This window comes from Polypterus senegalus, chromosome 1 (assembly GCF_016835505.1).
Source record: "Polypterus senegalus isolate Bchr_013 chromosome 1, ASM1683550v1, whole genome shotgun sequence".
NCBI lineage: Eukaryota > Metazoa > Chordata > Cladistia > Polypteriformes > Polypteridae > Polypterus > Polypterus senegalus.
The window spans coordinates 161,668,323-161,684,928 of record NC_053154.1 but is presented as its reverse complement, the minus strand read 5'-3'; the positions used below and the strand labels follow the sequence as shown (position 1 = coordinate 161,684,928).

Sequence of the window (16,606 nt, the reverse complement as noted above, 5' to 3'; positions counted from 1 at the left end):
GACTTTATGTTTCGGTCCATACGACACCACCAGGTTACACCTCAGACTGTCCAGTAGCTCAATGATACCCTGGTCCAGATCTGGGACAAGATCCCCCGGGACACCATCCATCGTCTCATTAGGAGCATGCCCTGATGTTGTCAGGAATGCATACAAGCATGTGGGGGCCATACAAACTACTGAGTACAATTTTGAGTTGTTGCAATGAAATTTCGGCAAATGGACTAGCCTGCCACATCATTTTTTCACTTTGATTTTTGGGTGTCTTTGAATTCAGCCCTCTGTAGGTTGATAATTTTCATTTCCATCAAACGATGTGGCATCCTTTCATTCCTAGCACATTACCCAGTCCATATCAGTATGGATATCCAGCAAGATTTTTTTCCAATTGAACTCTGATGTGTTGTCAAAGTGTTCCTTTAATTTTTTTGAGCAGTTTATATATAATATACAGTATATATCCACTTAATCCAACCTGGGTTGCAAAAAGTCATAACTTATTGCAGCTGTCCTGAACAGTTCCAGTCCATCCCAGAGCCAGTTCATGCTCACACAGAGAATGCTTAGAATTACCACTGACCTAACTAAGCACATCCTTAGGGATGTGTTGGGAAAACTGCATGTTAACACACACAACTACATTCACTTATTCTATGACAACTTAAGGCTGGCAATTAACCTAATATGCATGCCTTTAGGACTTATTTTAATGTTGACATCTTCCACATGCTGCTTTTTATTTAATAATAATGGAAAAGAATGGTGGTATAGTGGGGATACCAATACTGACTTACAGATCCAGCATCTGGCATTTGAACCCCACATCAAGTCATGGTCTGCACATTCACCTCCTGTCTGCATGGTTTTCTCTGATTACTTCACTTTCTTTCCCTCTTACATCCTAAAGACATGAAAGTTGGGCAATTGTATATTTCAACCACGAGGCAGAGAGGATGGGCTTGTGCATGAATCGTCCCTGTGACAGACTGGTGTTCTGTCCAGGATTAGAACATAAAGTAATTTGATGAACAAGAGAGGAACACTAAGTCCATCAGCCTTATTTGTTTAGCTAACAACTAAGCTATTCCAATATCTCATCCAGATACTTCTTAACGGTTGACAGGGTTTCTGTTTCAACTACATGACTATGTATTTTTGTATGAGATTTCCACAACTCTTTGAATAAGGAAATGCTTCTTAACATCAGTCCCAAATGCACTTTGTTGTATCTGGTGTGGCCAGGATAGATTCCAGCCCCAGGCCACTGTGGTCTGTATTAAGTGTTATTAAGACTTTTATTATTGAAATATTAGGGTAGAACTTCAGTTTTTTTGTGATGATATTATCTAAATACTAATCAAAGAAAACAATTGGCTTTATTAAAAAAATTATAATTGAAGTTTGGGGATGTTATCGAAAAATGAAAATTAACTGTTCAGGTGACTACCTGTTGAAGCTCATCGAGAGAATGCCAAGAGTGTGCAAAGCAGTAATCAGAGCAAAGGGTGGCTATTTTGAAGAAACTAGAATATAAAACATGGTTTCAGTTATTTCACCTTTTTTTGTTAAGTACATAACTCCACGTGTGTTCATTCATAGTTCTGATGCCTTCAGTGAGAATCTACCAATGTAAATGGTCATGAAAATAAAGAAAACACATTGAATGAGGAGGTGTGTCTAAACTTTTGGCATGTACTGTATATATATATATATATATATATATATATATATATATATATATATATATATATATATATATATATATGGGACGTTCAAAAACGCTCCGCACTTTTTAAACTGTATTTATTAAGAATTGTAATGTTCCCAGCGTCGTATCAATTATTACTTCTCCCGCCTTCATCATTTCCAACGAAAATATTAAGTGTGGAAACTTTTTGAACGTCCCTAGTGTGTTTGTATATATATATATATATATATGTGTAACTACGTGAAAAAAAACATAGCAAAGTGTTGATGTGAATAATAAATAATAAGAAACGTATCTTTTCAACTTTACCTTCTACCTTAAAGATGTGAAATCACTCGCGAGATAACACATTGCACCCCGCTATAATAAGTACACTAGACTAATGCACAGAATAAAACTGTCTAAAGTATGAACCGAAATAACTGTATACTGTAAAAATATCCAATTTAATGCAATCCAAATGCGCAGTACTGCAGCTTTTTTCTGAATAAATAGCGTTACTCTCTAACAACGTCTGATCAGCAAGTCGGAAATGAAAATAAGATGACAAGTGAATATTTATGACTTTTATACGTATTGACTGTTTCTTCTGTTACATTTCACTACGAGCAAATTCATTAAAATACCCAGAGGCAGGCGACCGCTTTGCACCTAGTACCACATGCAATTACGACAATGTCGTCAACAAAAAAATGAAAGCAGGAGGGAGCGCTTCCAATTACGTAACGAGTGGATCACAGTCTCGCGAGAGCGGAGCCGCGTTTTCACGCGAGATTTCAGGTAGCGCTTGTCTGTTATCTGCGGAGAGGAAAAAAGGAGGGGAGTCACCACAGCTACAGCGTACTGTTGTATAAGAAAAATGTTAATGTTAAACCAGCAAGAGTGCAATAGGACGGTGGTGCAAGATATCTGAAGAATTCACTTTGGCATAGGAAAAGCGCCTAAATAATTTTGGTCGCAAGTGGAACCGTCAGCAAGGCGGAACAGTGCCGCGCAATCCGAAGAAAAGAAAAACAGCGGCCTATTTTTGTTCGGAAGGGTTGACTGGTTAAGTGTACATGCTAGCACCGATACTGCAGCTTGTTTCGTGGAAATGCTTGGAAAATGTTGTTTATTTTAAGGATTGGCCTTTGCAGACTTGCCGGTGAATTACAATTGTGAGAGCTTTTATGGGATGAGCCACTGAACGAATCAGAGGGAGAAGCGGCCCTGTTTGTTTCTGCAGCAGCACCGCCATGAGAATCGGCGACAGCAGTGGACAATAAACACATTTTTAAAAACACATTATTAACCGCTTTCGCGATTGTCTGAATGCATTTGAACAACGTGGACCTAAGGAATGGAAAAACTCATAAGTTGTTCCCTAGAAAGCAAATCAGACTTTTGAGAGCCAGGATCTTGCGATAAGTGAACTGATTCGAGAGCTCTGCTGGGATTTTTCTTTGGCTGTCCAAGCTAGCCGTGGGAATCGAGCGCCGAGACGTTGAGAGCGTAGGGCCACCACCGTACAGCCTCACAGATTGCTAACATGGAAGTTCCGTTCTAAGGAAATATTTGTAGATTAGTTTTGGATTAAATAATTCGTGCGCACAAGGTTGCAGCAGCCCCGTTTTACGTTTGCTTTTTTTGTTTGTTTTTGTTACATACGCGCGCAAAAGTACGAGCGAACATGTTTTTCTGGCCGTTTTTCGTGCCGTGGAGAAGAGGAAAGAGCTAAAGCCGCGATGGAGCCGCGCCGCTGTGCTTCCCTTCCTTACGTTTGAAAGCGGGGCTCGCTGTGTGCGGCGATTGGATTGAATTGACAGCCCGGGAGGGCTTCATCATCATCATTAACCCGCGTTTGGCCGTTCGTGGAGGGGGTGGGGCGTAAACCGCTCTGCTGCCTGCAGGTTTTGTGCTATTTTTAATTTTTTAAACAATTCTATCCCCAAGTCATCTGGCGCTGCTTGGATTTCTTTTTTACCTCATGTATCACCCGGAGACTCTTTGGGATCCATGGTTAGACTAAAATCATCAGCACTGTGCAGTTGTTTTTCAAGAAAGTAATAACTGCCAGAGGATTTATTGTGGGCTGGATTTCTTTCTTTTTAAAAAAAAAAAAAACATTTCCAGAACTGGATCCATCCGGCGGGAAGTTGCTGAGATGAACCCGGTGAATGCCACCGCTCTTTACGTGTCAGCTTGTCGTTCGGTGCTGCAGTGCGATCCGAGGGACCCACAGTCGTTTGCGGAGCTTTACAAGCTCTTCCCCTTCTTCAGGCAGTCTCTGGCATGCCTTGTTTGTGGTGAGGCTTTTTTTTGTTTGTTTTACTATACACCTTGAATCAGTATTATGTTTGTTGATTGAATTTAACGTGTATATAAAGTGTTTAAACATAACATTTATTATATTGGTACTTTTGGTGTATAAATGGCATCACTCGAGATGGCATCTTGCCTTCAGACCCCCTTGGTCTGTAAATATGTTATCATAACCATTCTGCTCGCTGTCAGTCACAGTAAATTTCCGCACATGAGGACGTTAATTTTGTCAGATTTGTAAGTTGTCCGTACAGTTTGTTTTTCTTATAACAACCTTCCGTGCCAGTATTTCGGATAGCGTGGAGATGCCAAAAATGTCCTAATCACATCAGTGTAGCTGTAAGAATTAATCTCTTCTGAATGCACGACGAGGCACTTTCTTTATGCCTTAAGGTAATAAGATTTTCTTGTCAGCGGCGCGGGCAATCAATACTCGATTCGTCTGTTTACAGGGACGCGCAAGTTGACTGTCAAGAAGTGTTTACGTAACAGTAAAGCGGCGTGAGAAGCAGAGGCGGGGCTTGTGATTGTCGTGACTTGTTCAGGGCCTGTCACAAGGGTCGCGCCTTCTCGCGACGTCAGTCTGTTTGACTTTAGGACCAGTGTATTAATTCGATAATGGGGTATGGGGGCGGAGGTGGCACCTAAAACAAATCAACTTTTACTATGTACGAATATTTGCCATTGATGATTTAGATATCTCTCTAATATCATGCTCTGAACGTTTGTTTTAGGTTAGTCAGTAGTATATCCAAACTGTTGCTTGCAGTTCGCTCAGCATGTGTAAAGATGCGCTTCCTCCTCTTGGCCTTGGTTGAACCTTTTGGAAAGTTTTGTGTTAGAATATGGAAACGAGAACTGTTGTGTGTAAAAGTAAGAGTATCTGTCCCATTAATAATGTACAACGGTTAACTTGATCTGAAGGGTCTTTACATATGTACAGCTATATTACATTTGTTCATGAGTGCAGTTAAGTGACTAGTTTGAATTTAGTGACTCAGAACTGAACTTAAAATCAAGTGCACTTTTCAAACAAGGTCTGTCAGAACCAGACAGTTTGTTTTTAAATTCAATTTAGTTTGAGTGCAATATAAAGTGGATCGTTCATTTAATAAGACAACTTGAAAATATTTTATCAGTGTAAAAACAAATAAACCTCATTACATATGTCTTTTCGTCATTGTTAGTATTTATATAAATAAATATATTTTTATTATTTGCAAGCATTAGCCGATACACTTGAGTTATGTTTACTTTTAAGGCCTAAAGATTTTGTTGTGAAAATAGGGAATGTGTAGTGTAATCTAATCAGAAATTAGATTAGATAAACTTTGTTAATCCCTTGAGGAAATTCAGATTCATAAATGCCTATACATGTGTGTAAACACTGAGAGTTACAAGAGGTGTGTATGTATGATGTGCGTTGTTTGTAAGGAGTCTCGGTATGACGGACACTATTCAAGACTTTGTGTCTGCTGTACACGTGCATCCTAATTTCTTTTGGTACTTAGATGAAAAATGGCTAGCACTGAACAAACGTGAGTCCAGTCCACAGTAGAGTGTCACAACAGAAAAGAACATTTTTAGAAAGTCTTAAGAGAATATTGGGTCAGTGTTCATTCGTTTAGTTAATGCATTAGTTTTACTGATTTCTTTGCGTGTCAAATGCATTTTTTAATCTGTGATTATCAATATACCAGTATTAAAGGTGCATATGTAACATTTTTTGTATTTGGTGTCAACATGTTGATAAGAATTTCCAATGTGAAACTATATTAATGTTCCATTTTTTTTGGTGTATCTATTTAGACTGGTTAATTTTAAGGTTATTAGCCGAATATCAACAGGAAAGAACACACAGCATTTCAGTGGGTGTGTGTAGTGCGGAGTGTTTCATGTACACAGAGAATATGCTGCTTACTGGGGGATATTTCCTTTTGTGGTTAGTGCACAGAATATTTTCTACTCTGTATTAAGTGTTCTTTTTGCTTCTCAAACATCATTTGTTATTGTAGTTTTTGCAAATGTCATTTTTTTTGCTCTGTTGCTGAAAATCTCTAAGGAATCTCTTCCCCGTTTGTGGCTTTACCTCCTCACAGAGTGTTTTTGTTTTCTCTCCTTTGTTACCTTTTTTAAATACTACATGGGTTTGTACTGTAACTTACTGATTTTAAAGTCCTTTGACATTTTTCATCCTAAGTAGCACCCTTAGTTAACTTGCTGTTGGTGTTACAGAAAATTAAATTTATTTGCCTTGTAACACTGTAATGTTACTTTGGTTTTTAAATTACTGAAAATTCAGTGTACTTTGATAAGTTTTTATCAGCATAATGTGTTTAAAGTAAATGCAGCAGTCAAAAGAAACACATGGTGGTTAGGCAAGTGCTGGAAAGACAATATTCCATGCTTTTCTATTGTTTTAAATCTGGATTGACACCAGGTCAAATCCAGAAGTATCGTGGTTACATTTGCTTCTGTCACCAGATCAGTAATTACACAGCTAATTTATTGTTACGTTGTTGTAACCCAGCACCTGACATTGCATGTATTTATCATTTTTATTGTTGTCATGCTGTGCAGTGCTTTGATCAAGGGCAATGTACTATATAAATGTATAATGACATTTTTCCTCAGACTTGCACTTAATTGCCAATATTGTTCTGTACAAATTGATTGTAATACTAGGATTAGTTCACACCTGTTGACTGGTCATGAAGCCTGGTAAATCTGACTGTTCTTTTTAATTGGGGTTGCTTTATATAGACATCTGCCAAGTAAGGGGGGTGTCAGAAGTCTGTCCATCTTGTTTGACTAACTGAAAAAAAATATATAAATGGTATACCAGGGTAGTGCCGGAGGTGGATTTTGTGGTGTAGATTAAGATATTGTTGTATCCTTTTGATTTTAAACAACTTCTTTAATGCATTTTTATTTGCATGTTTGTTTTATTTCAACAGTGTTATTACTTCATCACAAATGATAGCCTGTAGGATATGCAAAAGGTATAAGGCATGTTTTATGTTAAAGCAGGTGTGGTTTTATTGAAACATACAATTTACTTGTACTAAAGTGTACAAGTAGTAACAGATTACAAAAAAGAATCATAAAATACAATTATCGATCAAAAAAAAAAAATGAAAACGATTGTGAGGCTGACTACTAAGAAGAGCAGATCATCGAGGTGGTTGTGTCTCAAGTGTGTCCACTCACTACTCCCTCTCTGAGGTGATTTCAGCAAACAGCCTTCTTCTTCTGTATCTTTTCATCTTTTTTTTTTTTTTTAATTTGTTTTTAAAGTGAGATATGTTTGGCTTTGAGATAATATATCCCTCATTAGTGTCACCCTTTACATTATTCCTTGCTAAGGTCACTAACAGAGCAGCCTGTCCATACCTGCCCCCTAGTCTTCTCCAAGTACTGTAACTGTGCCTATCCAAGCTTATTTGGTCCAGATACCAACGTTGGTCTTTGGGCTGTGTAATGCTGTAGTGTTATTTTTTAAATGAACATTTCATTTGCTACTATTTGAGCTTTCACTGATACAGGCTGCTCTGATTTATTGTTAAGATTTACTGTCCAATAAAGAAAAGAAAAGCCTGTGAATAAGAGACGCATCACCATGGTGAGCCTGATAACCAAGTGCTGAAACTGGCCTAATGCAGTGTAAGCGCGTCTCTACTTTGATCATGTAAAGTTTATTTCTAAGGGCTATAGGATTGTTGCTGCTGACTAAAATCTGCTTAAAATGTAACGCAAAGTCTGCACAAAAACATCTTCAATGGCTAGTTGCTTATTTACTAGTAATGGACATTGCAATTTTTCTTGTTGGTCTCTGCTCTTATAACTTGCTCTGATCATTGTTATTGGTTATCATAGTTTTAATAGAGATAGTTATTAAGATTTATTCATAATTTATGCCCAGCACTACCTTAATTACAAATCATAATATTGCAGTGTAATTGCTATGTTGAGGTGTATCATTAGTGTCACAAGTAATGATAACTTACTTACATGAAGAAATTATAGATAAAGAATTTAAGAGCTGATTTAGGTACATTTCAGGAAGCATAAAATGGTAGTTGATTTCAGTTGTGTGTTTGAAATGTTTTTTTTTTCTGCTATGGAAAAAATGAAGCTGTTAAAAAACCTGTAATTACAAATACTACATTTTAACTTTAATGCCTAGTATTCTGTAGATGAACTGTCTTTTTGTAACGCATATAATTCTTTTATCCTGGTATCTTCATTGTTAAGGTGTCAGTGGGAAACGGATCCTTAAATTGACATTTCATGAACTTCACACAATACTGGATGCCACAATGAAGTGTTTGAGTAGAATTCATTTAACAAACGTGTTCTTAAGATGAAAGCTAAATACAGACCTTTTACAACATGTATTTGGTAACTCATTTGCCGTCACTCACTTTGGAAGTATTCTCAAGCATGTATTATTATTCTGACCTATAACTGGCACAATGTTTACTTTCTCCAGTTCACAGTAAATTAAAGATTCTCTTTGTGTTACTCAATGGGGAGAAACTTTAGAAACCCCGGATGGTGATTATTTGCAGCATCTACCAAATTACTTTGTGCCAAAGCCCGATCAGTTGGAGGAAAGCACTTGAAGAAGAACCTATATAAAACACAGATGTTCAGTTTCACAATATAATATAACTTAATTTTGCAATGGCATTTTTTTATTAATTTCAATTTACAACAGTTTGACAAAAAAGAAAACTAGTTTAAAAGCAAGAAAAACTTAACCTACCATGTAGCACATTGAAGAATTACTAAGTGGTGGTTCATATAAAAGATGGCAATCCACTTTAAATTTTGATGCTTTAGTGGCTTCTAGACTTCTTTTTAAAAAAAGATAAAATGTACCTCCCTTTGTATGTTGCATGCACATGACTTAAATTACTGATGGTAAGGTGAATGAGAAAGTCCATACATCAGAGCAGCAGAATAATTCAGAGGTGATGTGGTGTCCTAGTTAAAGCCACTCCTTATGTCTGGTGTTTTTCTTTTTTTAGCATAACAATTCACCCGTAGCCCATATTAGTGTGTTTTTAAAATGTATTGATATGTTGCTTTCATTCTTTTTGAACATATTTAAATCTGTTGTGTGTTTATTCTGTTGAACTCTGATTTTGTGTTTGTTTATATTTTAGGGAACTTGCTGCAAGATCCGATAGCTCCAACTAACTCCACCTGTCAGCATTATGTATGCAAAGCCTGTAAGGGCAAAAAGATGATGATGAAACCATCTTGCAGTTGGTGTAAGGATTATGAACAATTTGAGGAAAACAAGCAACTTTGCATTTTAGTTAGTTGTTACCGGAAACTCTGTGAATACATTGCCGAATCTCCTCTAGCTCCGCACATTGCTAGTGCTGTTGGAGGTTCTCCAGATATTTTGGGAATGCTAAAAGAAGGCCTGTTCAGTGAGGGTGAACAAGAAGATTCCCAGGTAGCTGTCTCACTTTGTTTGTCACATTCCCCAATCCCTTCCACCTCGGAGCACCATGGCAGCTCACAGTTGGAAGCTCTGCCTGATGAAGCAGTTGATATGGAAATCAGTATGCCTGGTATTAATGGATTGCATGACTGTAACGGGCTCTCAGTGGATGAGCTTGCTGCTAGCCTTCCCACCTCTGAAAATGCAACGACCACCATTGATGTGTGCAGCACAGGAGAGGATCTTAAAAGTCAAACGTTTCCAGATGACTTGCCACCAGTGTGTGAAGCTGTCACCTCTGGGGACCTCTGCACTGATGGCATCGATATCTGTAGCTTTAGCGAGGACATGAAACACAGTAATGACCCACTACTGCTGACTGTTGAGGAGGTGTTGCGTAGTTTGGAGCCAGACACGGAAGGGGAAGATTGCAGTGACGTTTTGACACCAAATCTGGAAGCTACAGGTTCTTTAAATGGTCCTTTTACTGACTCCAAGCTGCCATCTCTACCTTTGGACTCGGCAGCCTTTGTTTCTTGTCATCCCCAACCTTCATCAGGTATCTCCTGTTCTGCAGCCACACCCAAAGTGGTTCGGTTGAACCGTAAGCGGTCTCGCTCTGAAAGTGACAGTGAAAAGATCCTGCCTTTGCCCATTTCCACAATTATACGAGGGCCCCCTTTGGCAGCGGCAGCACCGGTGACAATTAAGAGAGAACTGAAGATCCCAGTTCAGGCGGTTGCTACTGTGCCAAATGGGGGTACCCCTAAAATAAGCAAAACTTTGTTGGTATCAAGTAAGAGTATTAAAAAGAGTGCTGACCATGGGGCCAAGAAAGCCTACTCCAAGTCTAAACAAGGGGTTCCCAAGACCAAGGACAAAATAAAAGACCGTCTCCCCACTAATAACTTAATGCCAGGGAGCCCCACCAAAGTTGTGTACAAAAAGCCCCAGGAAAAAAAGGGATGCAAGTGTGGCCGGGCCACTCAAAATCCAAGTGTTCTTACGTGTCGTGGCCAACGGTGTCCATGTTACTCCAATCGTAAAGCCTGTTTGGACTGTATTTGTCGGGGATGTCAGAACTCTTACATGGCTAATGGTGAGAAAAAGTTGGAGGCCTTTGCTGTACCAGAAAAGGCCTTGGAGCAAACCCGTCTCACCCTGGGTATCAATGTCACTAGCATTGCAGTGCGGAATGCAAGCACAAGCACCAGCGTCCTCAATGTCACTGCAGGTTCCCCTCTCCCTGCATTCTTAGCTGCCAGCCCGCATGATGACAAAAGCTTTGAAGAGACTCTCGATATGAGGTTTGACTGCTGAACTCTATCCATGTGCTCTCCCCTCTTTTAACAATGTGACTGGATAGGGAGACGTCACTACACTTTTAAGGCAGCTATGGTTCTGTTCTAGTTTAGTTTCAAAATAAAACTAAAAAATATATATCTATATATATATATATAAATATATATAAATATTGCCAAAGCACCTGCCTATAAATCTCTTGTACAAAATGGTCCCATCATATATACTTTAGTCCATTAGAAAGGGAACTACATTGTCATCATGTCTACAAGTGATTTATACAAAATAATCTTTGGCAAGTGAAACTTGACCTCATTGTTGTTGGTCATGCTCTGTGCATAATCATAAAAGGTTCAGGTAACAAAAAACAAAACAAAGGTACCTGCTCTGTCAGTGGAGATTGGTTGTGTTTATAACCTTTTTGTATACCAGATAACTAAGTCCAGAAAAGATTTCCGAATTAACATCACTTTCCGAGTTTACAGTATTGGTTGGATGTCACCTTACAAAGTATTGTCTATCAGAGGCAGGCTGCTGTTCTGAAGGTGCAAGGCAGTGTAATGCAGTATGTACAGTTTGTCCAAAATTCTGTTCCAGTCTTGTTTGTGCTAGTTTTTGCTGTCTCTGAAAACTGTTGTGTCCTGTCTTTAAACTTTCATTTAGACGTTTTTCCCTTAAATTGTAACTAAATTGTAATAAGTTACTGCTTTCCTATTTACCTTCTGTGGATAAGCAAAATAAGCTGGAGAGGAGGGAAGCGTTTAAGAACATAGCCAGCCACAGGCCAAATATTGGGTTTCAAGTCATGTCTCCAGACGGACTGATATGAGGCCACTCTCTCAAAGAGAGAACATTTGGCTAATCTGCACTTGATGTTGGAAAGGACCGTACTTTAAGCACTTATTATGATTCGAAAGTTCATACTACTTGATTTATCATAGCAATATTATAAAAAGTCATATGCACGTGTGTATGCTTAACACATTTTTCCTCACTTTGTAAATTAATTTCGATCAAGCCTGGATAACCTAAAGCAAATAATTTGTGCAGTTCCTGATAGGAGGCTGCCTTCCCATGCGCCATTTTAACATCATTGCCTCATGAAACGTTGTTTCCAGTCTTCTGATGGCACAGAGAAAGTCAAACGTACACAGGACATCAGGGCCGCTCATGAGAAACTGGCAGGGTTTTTTTTTTCCCCCCACAGAACCAGTCCCTCCAAAGAAACCTTTTTTGTTTGTAAATGTTTGAAGGATTTCTGCCTTATTTATTTTATACTTCAATTTTTATTAACATTCAGATCCAAAACCTTTTTGATTTAGCACACAGCATGCACGGTGACAGTTATTAACCTAGTGTACAGATAAAATGAATGTGCAGGTTATTCTATCAGACAGATCCCACGGCGCCTTCTGTTTTATAGTTTTACCTGGTATCATTTCCTGTGACTGTGGTCAGGTAGTGTTTTGAAGCCATAGGAGAAAACAAAATGTGACTTGTGTCCAGTCTGTACTTTTTGTTTTTTTTTTTCTTTTTTTTTGTTCTGTTGTTTTGATTTGCAAGAAGAGTTGAAAAACTATTTTTGATAATGAGAGTAAATGGTGGAAATGCCATGTAGTTTTCTTGTCATTTTTTGTCACTTTAAAACGGTGGGAGCAAAGACCTTTTTGCCCTTTTTTTTCTTAATCTGTAAACAACATTTAGCATTTTTTCATATTGTGATTCTTTATGTTGGCCAAGTAAGAAAAAAAAAAAAGCAAAATATATCTAACCAACGGGGTGGCTTGTTTGTCAGGGGTTAACACAAATGAATTGGTGATTACTCAGAGTTTGGATTTTGCTTCATACATGAAAGCTGCTGTATCCACAATGCCTTTTTTTATTCAAACATATACATATAAATTGATATATATTTTTTTCTTTTTAAGAATTAGCAACTATATTGTTGGGGCTCTAAGCTAACTAAGTCTCAGAAAAAAGCCCTGCTATGCCACCATGCTGCCAAGCTGCTGCTACTGAGGGTTTTTTCTGCCTTTATGTAACTGAATATTGTGAGTGCTGGGTTGTGATTTACAGCCACCTCTGACATCACGGTAACCTGCCGGGTTTTTAACTTTGGAGCTTTTCTGTCCAGGCACTGGGATTTCTTGTCAACCTTTTCTTTAAATTCTCCTGCTAAGGAACTTGAAAGCAGTCTGGTAGCAATTTGGCAACTGCTGGTTTTCATTTCACCCTGGGTAAGTATTTTTTTTTAAACTTTTGTCATGAAAGGTGTTGGTCTGTTGATGTGTTTTCTGAAAACCCAATACAGGATTGTGTGATTACAAAGTGAGGTCCAACCAGAGTGAGATGCCAGTCCATCATATGGGGAATAGTGCCCAAGAGGAGCTGGGACCACTTCACTGCCCAGCACACAACCGCACTGTGTATGGCCAGTAGTAACTAGAAAGAGCAAGGTGGTGGCTCAAGGGCAGAACGTAATCGAAAGAAATACTCGCCCATCTTCAGAAGTTTTTCATCCTTTTTAGGGCTGTAAGCAGAACAGAAGCCAGACGTGAGGAGGACATTAGTCCAGCACAGGGCCACATCACAGGAAGTGGAGGTGTTGTGCCTGAAAGAAAGAAGGAGGGAGAGAGTGCAAACTGCAGAAACACTAACTACTGGTACTGTGCTGTCCTTCCAAAAAGAATCACTGGTCATACTGGAGAACAGCAACTGTCTCCCAGTGCTCCGAATCTCCTGTCTAAATGAGAGGTCTGACTAATCAAAGTGCTCAGTCAGTTAGTTCACTTGCCTGAGTTGCCTCGAAAGGCGTCATTTTGCTTCACTTCTCATTACATCCATAATGGCTAACGTGGTACATCCTCCTCCTTCTCCACCTGCTAAAGCTTTTCACACTTTTGTGTGGGTCACCGTATTAGACCAGCCTCCTCCATTCTCCTCTGTTGAAATAGTTCCTCGCCTGGCACCTCTTTCTTCATGCAGTCCATCCCCTTTCACTCTCTGAACACCTCCAATATTCTTGGTGGTTCTTCTCGCCCCATTGTTTACTTCTCTCCTCATGCCATACCCACACCACTTAAGCCTTCATTTCTAGTGTTTTCTTTGAGATTTCCTGAACTTGAAGTGTTGCCTCTGTTTCTCTCTCTTCCTGATCTTTGTTACTCCACACGTGCATATCTGCACCCTCACTATGACCAAAATGTATGCAAAGTTTTGGAGAAACTTGACAATGATGACACCCTTGGTAAAGCAGTGAAACACAGGTAAGTTGCACACATAACAGTTCATATTATTATGATGTGTACTGACATGACAAACCTGAAAAGTGATGAATATGATGGACAATGCACTGAAGATCTAAAAAGTTTTTCTTCAGTTTATATTGGCTACCTGTTGTCACTTCTCAGGAAACTGGTTGGCAGGTCGGTATTGTCTTATGCCTGCTGTGCTCTTCTCTTCTGGTAAGGCTTCTTCTTTTGGTTGCTCTCGTTAGGGGTTGCCTCAGCAGATCATCTTGTTCCACATCTTTCTGTCCTCTGCATCTTGTTCTGTTACACCCATCACCTGCATGTCCTCTCTCACTACATCCATAAACCTTCTCTTAGGCCTTCCTCTTTTCCTCTTCCCTGGCAGCTCTATCCTTAGCATCCTTCTCCCAATATACTCAGCATCTCTCCTCTGCACACGTCCAAACCAGCACAATCTCGCCTCTCTGACTTTGTCTCCCAAACATACAACTTGAGCTGACCCTCTAATGTACTCATTTCTAATCTTATCCATCCTCGTCACACCCAGTGCAAATCTTAGCATCTTTAACTCTGCCACCTCCAGTCTCCTGCTTTCTGGTCAGTGCCATCGTTTCCAACACATATAACATAGCCAGTCTCACTACAGTCCTGTAGGCGTTCCCTTTCACTCTTGCTGATACCTGTCTGTAACAGATTACTCCTGACACTCTTCTCCCCCCATTCCACCCTGCCTGCACTCTCTTCTTCACCTCTCTTCCACAATCCCCATTACTCTGTACTGTTGATCCCAAGTATTTAAACTCCTCCACCTTCGTTAACTCTACTCCTTGCATCCTCACCATTTCCCTGACCACCCTCTCATTTAGACTCCTGTATTCTGTCTTGTTCCTACTGACCTTCATTCCTCTCATCTCTAGAGCATATCTCCACTTCTCAAGGGTCTCCACAACCTGCAACCCTACTGTCGCTACAGATCACAATGTCATCAGCAAACATCATAGTCCACGGGGTCTCCTGTCTAATCTTGTTTGTCCACATCTAGCTTTAGTATGGCACGATGCCGCCAACATAAAACATGACAGGTAATCTGCCTAATGCAATCAAATAACTTTACTGTGGTCATATTGCAGTGAGGGTGTCTACGAGAATGAAACGACCTCTTTTAACTTAACTGTGAGCAGTGACATTGCATTACTGCCCAAGTCATCTGTGATGCTAAGATGAGACTGGCAAAAAGCTGTGTCTTGATAGCCTGGGACTCATTTATTTTGAGATGTGGTGGTCGGCTTGTTGCTAGGATGACTGGTGGGACCCTCTATTTTTCGTATGGCCTGTACTATTGATTGTAACGCCAATCGTGTGCCTGGTAAAAGCGGCCCCCAGGGCGCAGTGGAGAGACGCTGTGATGTCACTCCTGCTCTTGTGCGCTCAGTTGTGATTCACAGCATGATATGTGAGCTGGGCATCTGCTCTGCCAGCCAATGAAGGTCTGCAGCATCATGATTACATATGTATGAGGTTGATCAGCATAGTCCATTTACAGTGGTGTGCGTGGTGTCCTGTGCACACGTTGTGACTTATTGAGGTAAGTTGTGTAACGATAGCTTATTTATTTTTTGCACTTCTTATACAGTATTTTCATGTTTCAATCCACACAGTTTTATATAAGAGACCCCAGCTTTCTAATCATCCCATGCTGCTCTGGCCACTATTTTGGTCACATTGTACTCCCATTTGACACATTGTACTACTGCGACGTGTTCCTCCAGCTCAAATTGTGCTTCAGCAGGCGCCCAGGGGTGTGGTGCCCCCCTTAGAAGTTGAAAGGGGATTATAGTTTGTTTGACGCTGGACACGTAGCAGGCTTTTGTAAAGTTAACTTTTTCCGGGAGCTGGGATAGACAGACCTCACTGGGCTCCCAAAGTGTTTGTCAGACCCCTTGGCTGTCCCCTTTCTTCCTTGTGGGCTGCTTGTTGCTGACCCCTGGTTTGCGATTGGTGCCTGGACCACAATACTATTGTTTCTTGTAGTTGGGTCAATTTGGTACTGCTGGTGTTCTCATGTATTGAGTTAATCAATATCAGTACTGATAATCAATGTGATCAGCTTCTACTACTCACTGGTTATGTTCAGGAATGGATGTCTAAATCATTCAGGAGAAGATGATGATGATGAACAGTTCATGGACTTCATAAGGTAAGTGGGTGCTGCCTACCATCTGGTATCGCTTTGTTTTTGGGGTTTCACATCTTACATTTTTCAGATATGTGACAGAGATGGTCCGTGTCACTGAAGCTCAAGTCTGGGTACCTGGCGCACTGCTGAAGGTGATCACCTCTCCACACAACGGGAGCAATGTGCCTCTCATGATGGGCATTATTTGACAAAAATCGTTGAGCAAAGTGAGTCACAGGAGACCTCATTTAATAGTGCATGTCAGAAAGTGGGGTCGCTGAAGATGTGTGCACATGTCTGGTACCCCAGCCCCCCCTTGAGCTGGCCCACCAGGCTGGCCCACTGGAGCACATGGATGGCTCCTACCCGACATGTTGCAGGGTCACGGTCTTCAAACCTGGGCTCAAAGA

At 40.0% G+C, this 16,606-nt stretch overlaps 1 protein-coding gene across 1 annotated transcript; it reads left to right on the top strand.

Annotated features, from left to right (window-relative positions):
* The first annotated feature begins 2,474 nt into the window (after positions 1-2,474).
* On the top strand, positions 2,475-12,382 carry LOC120534196 (E3 ubiquitin-protein ligase MSL2-like). The gene is made up of 2 exons (XM_039761576.1): positions 2,475-3,993; positions 9,181-12,382. The coding sequence occupies exons 1-2, from the start codon at positions 3,852-3,854 to the stop codon at positions 10,785-10,787; spliced, it is 1,749 nt and encodes a 582-aa protein (XP_039617510.1). The 5' UTR covers positions 2,475-3,851; the 3' UTR covers positions 10,788-12,382.
* Positions 12,383-16,606: the final 4,224 nt, after the last annotated feature.

Bases quoted from the DNA above. Each gene is read 5' to 3' on its own strand.
- LOC120534196 (XM_039761576.1), top strand. From the start codon at position 3,852: ATGAACCCGGTGAATGCCACCGCTCTTTACGTGTCAGCTTGTCGTTCG. The intron at 3,994-9,180 runs GTGAGGCTTTTT...TTTATATTTTAG, and splicing joins TCTGGCATGCCTTGTTTGTG to GGAACTTGCTGCAAGATCCG.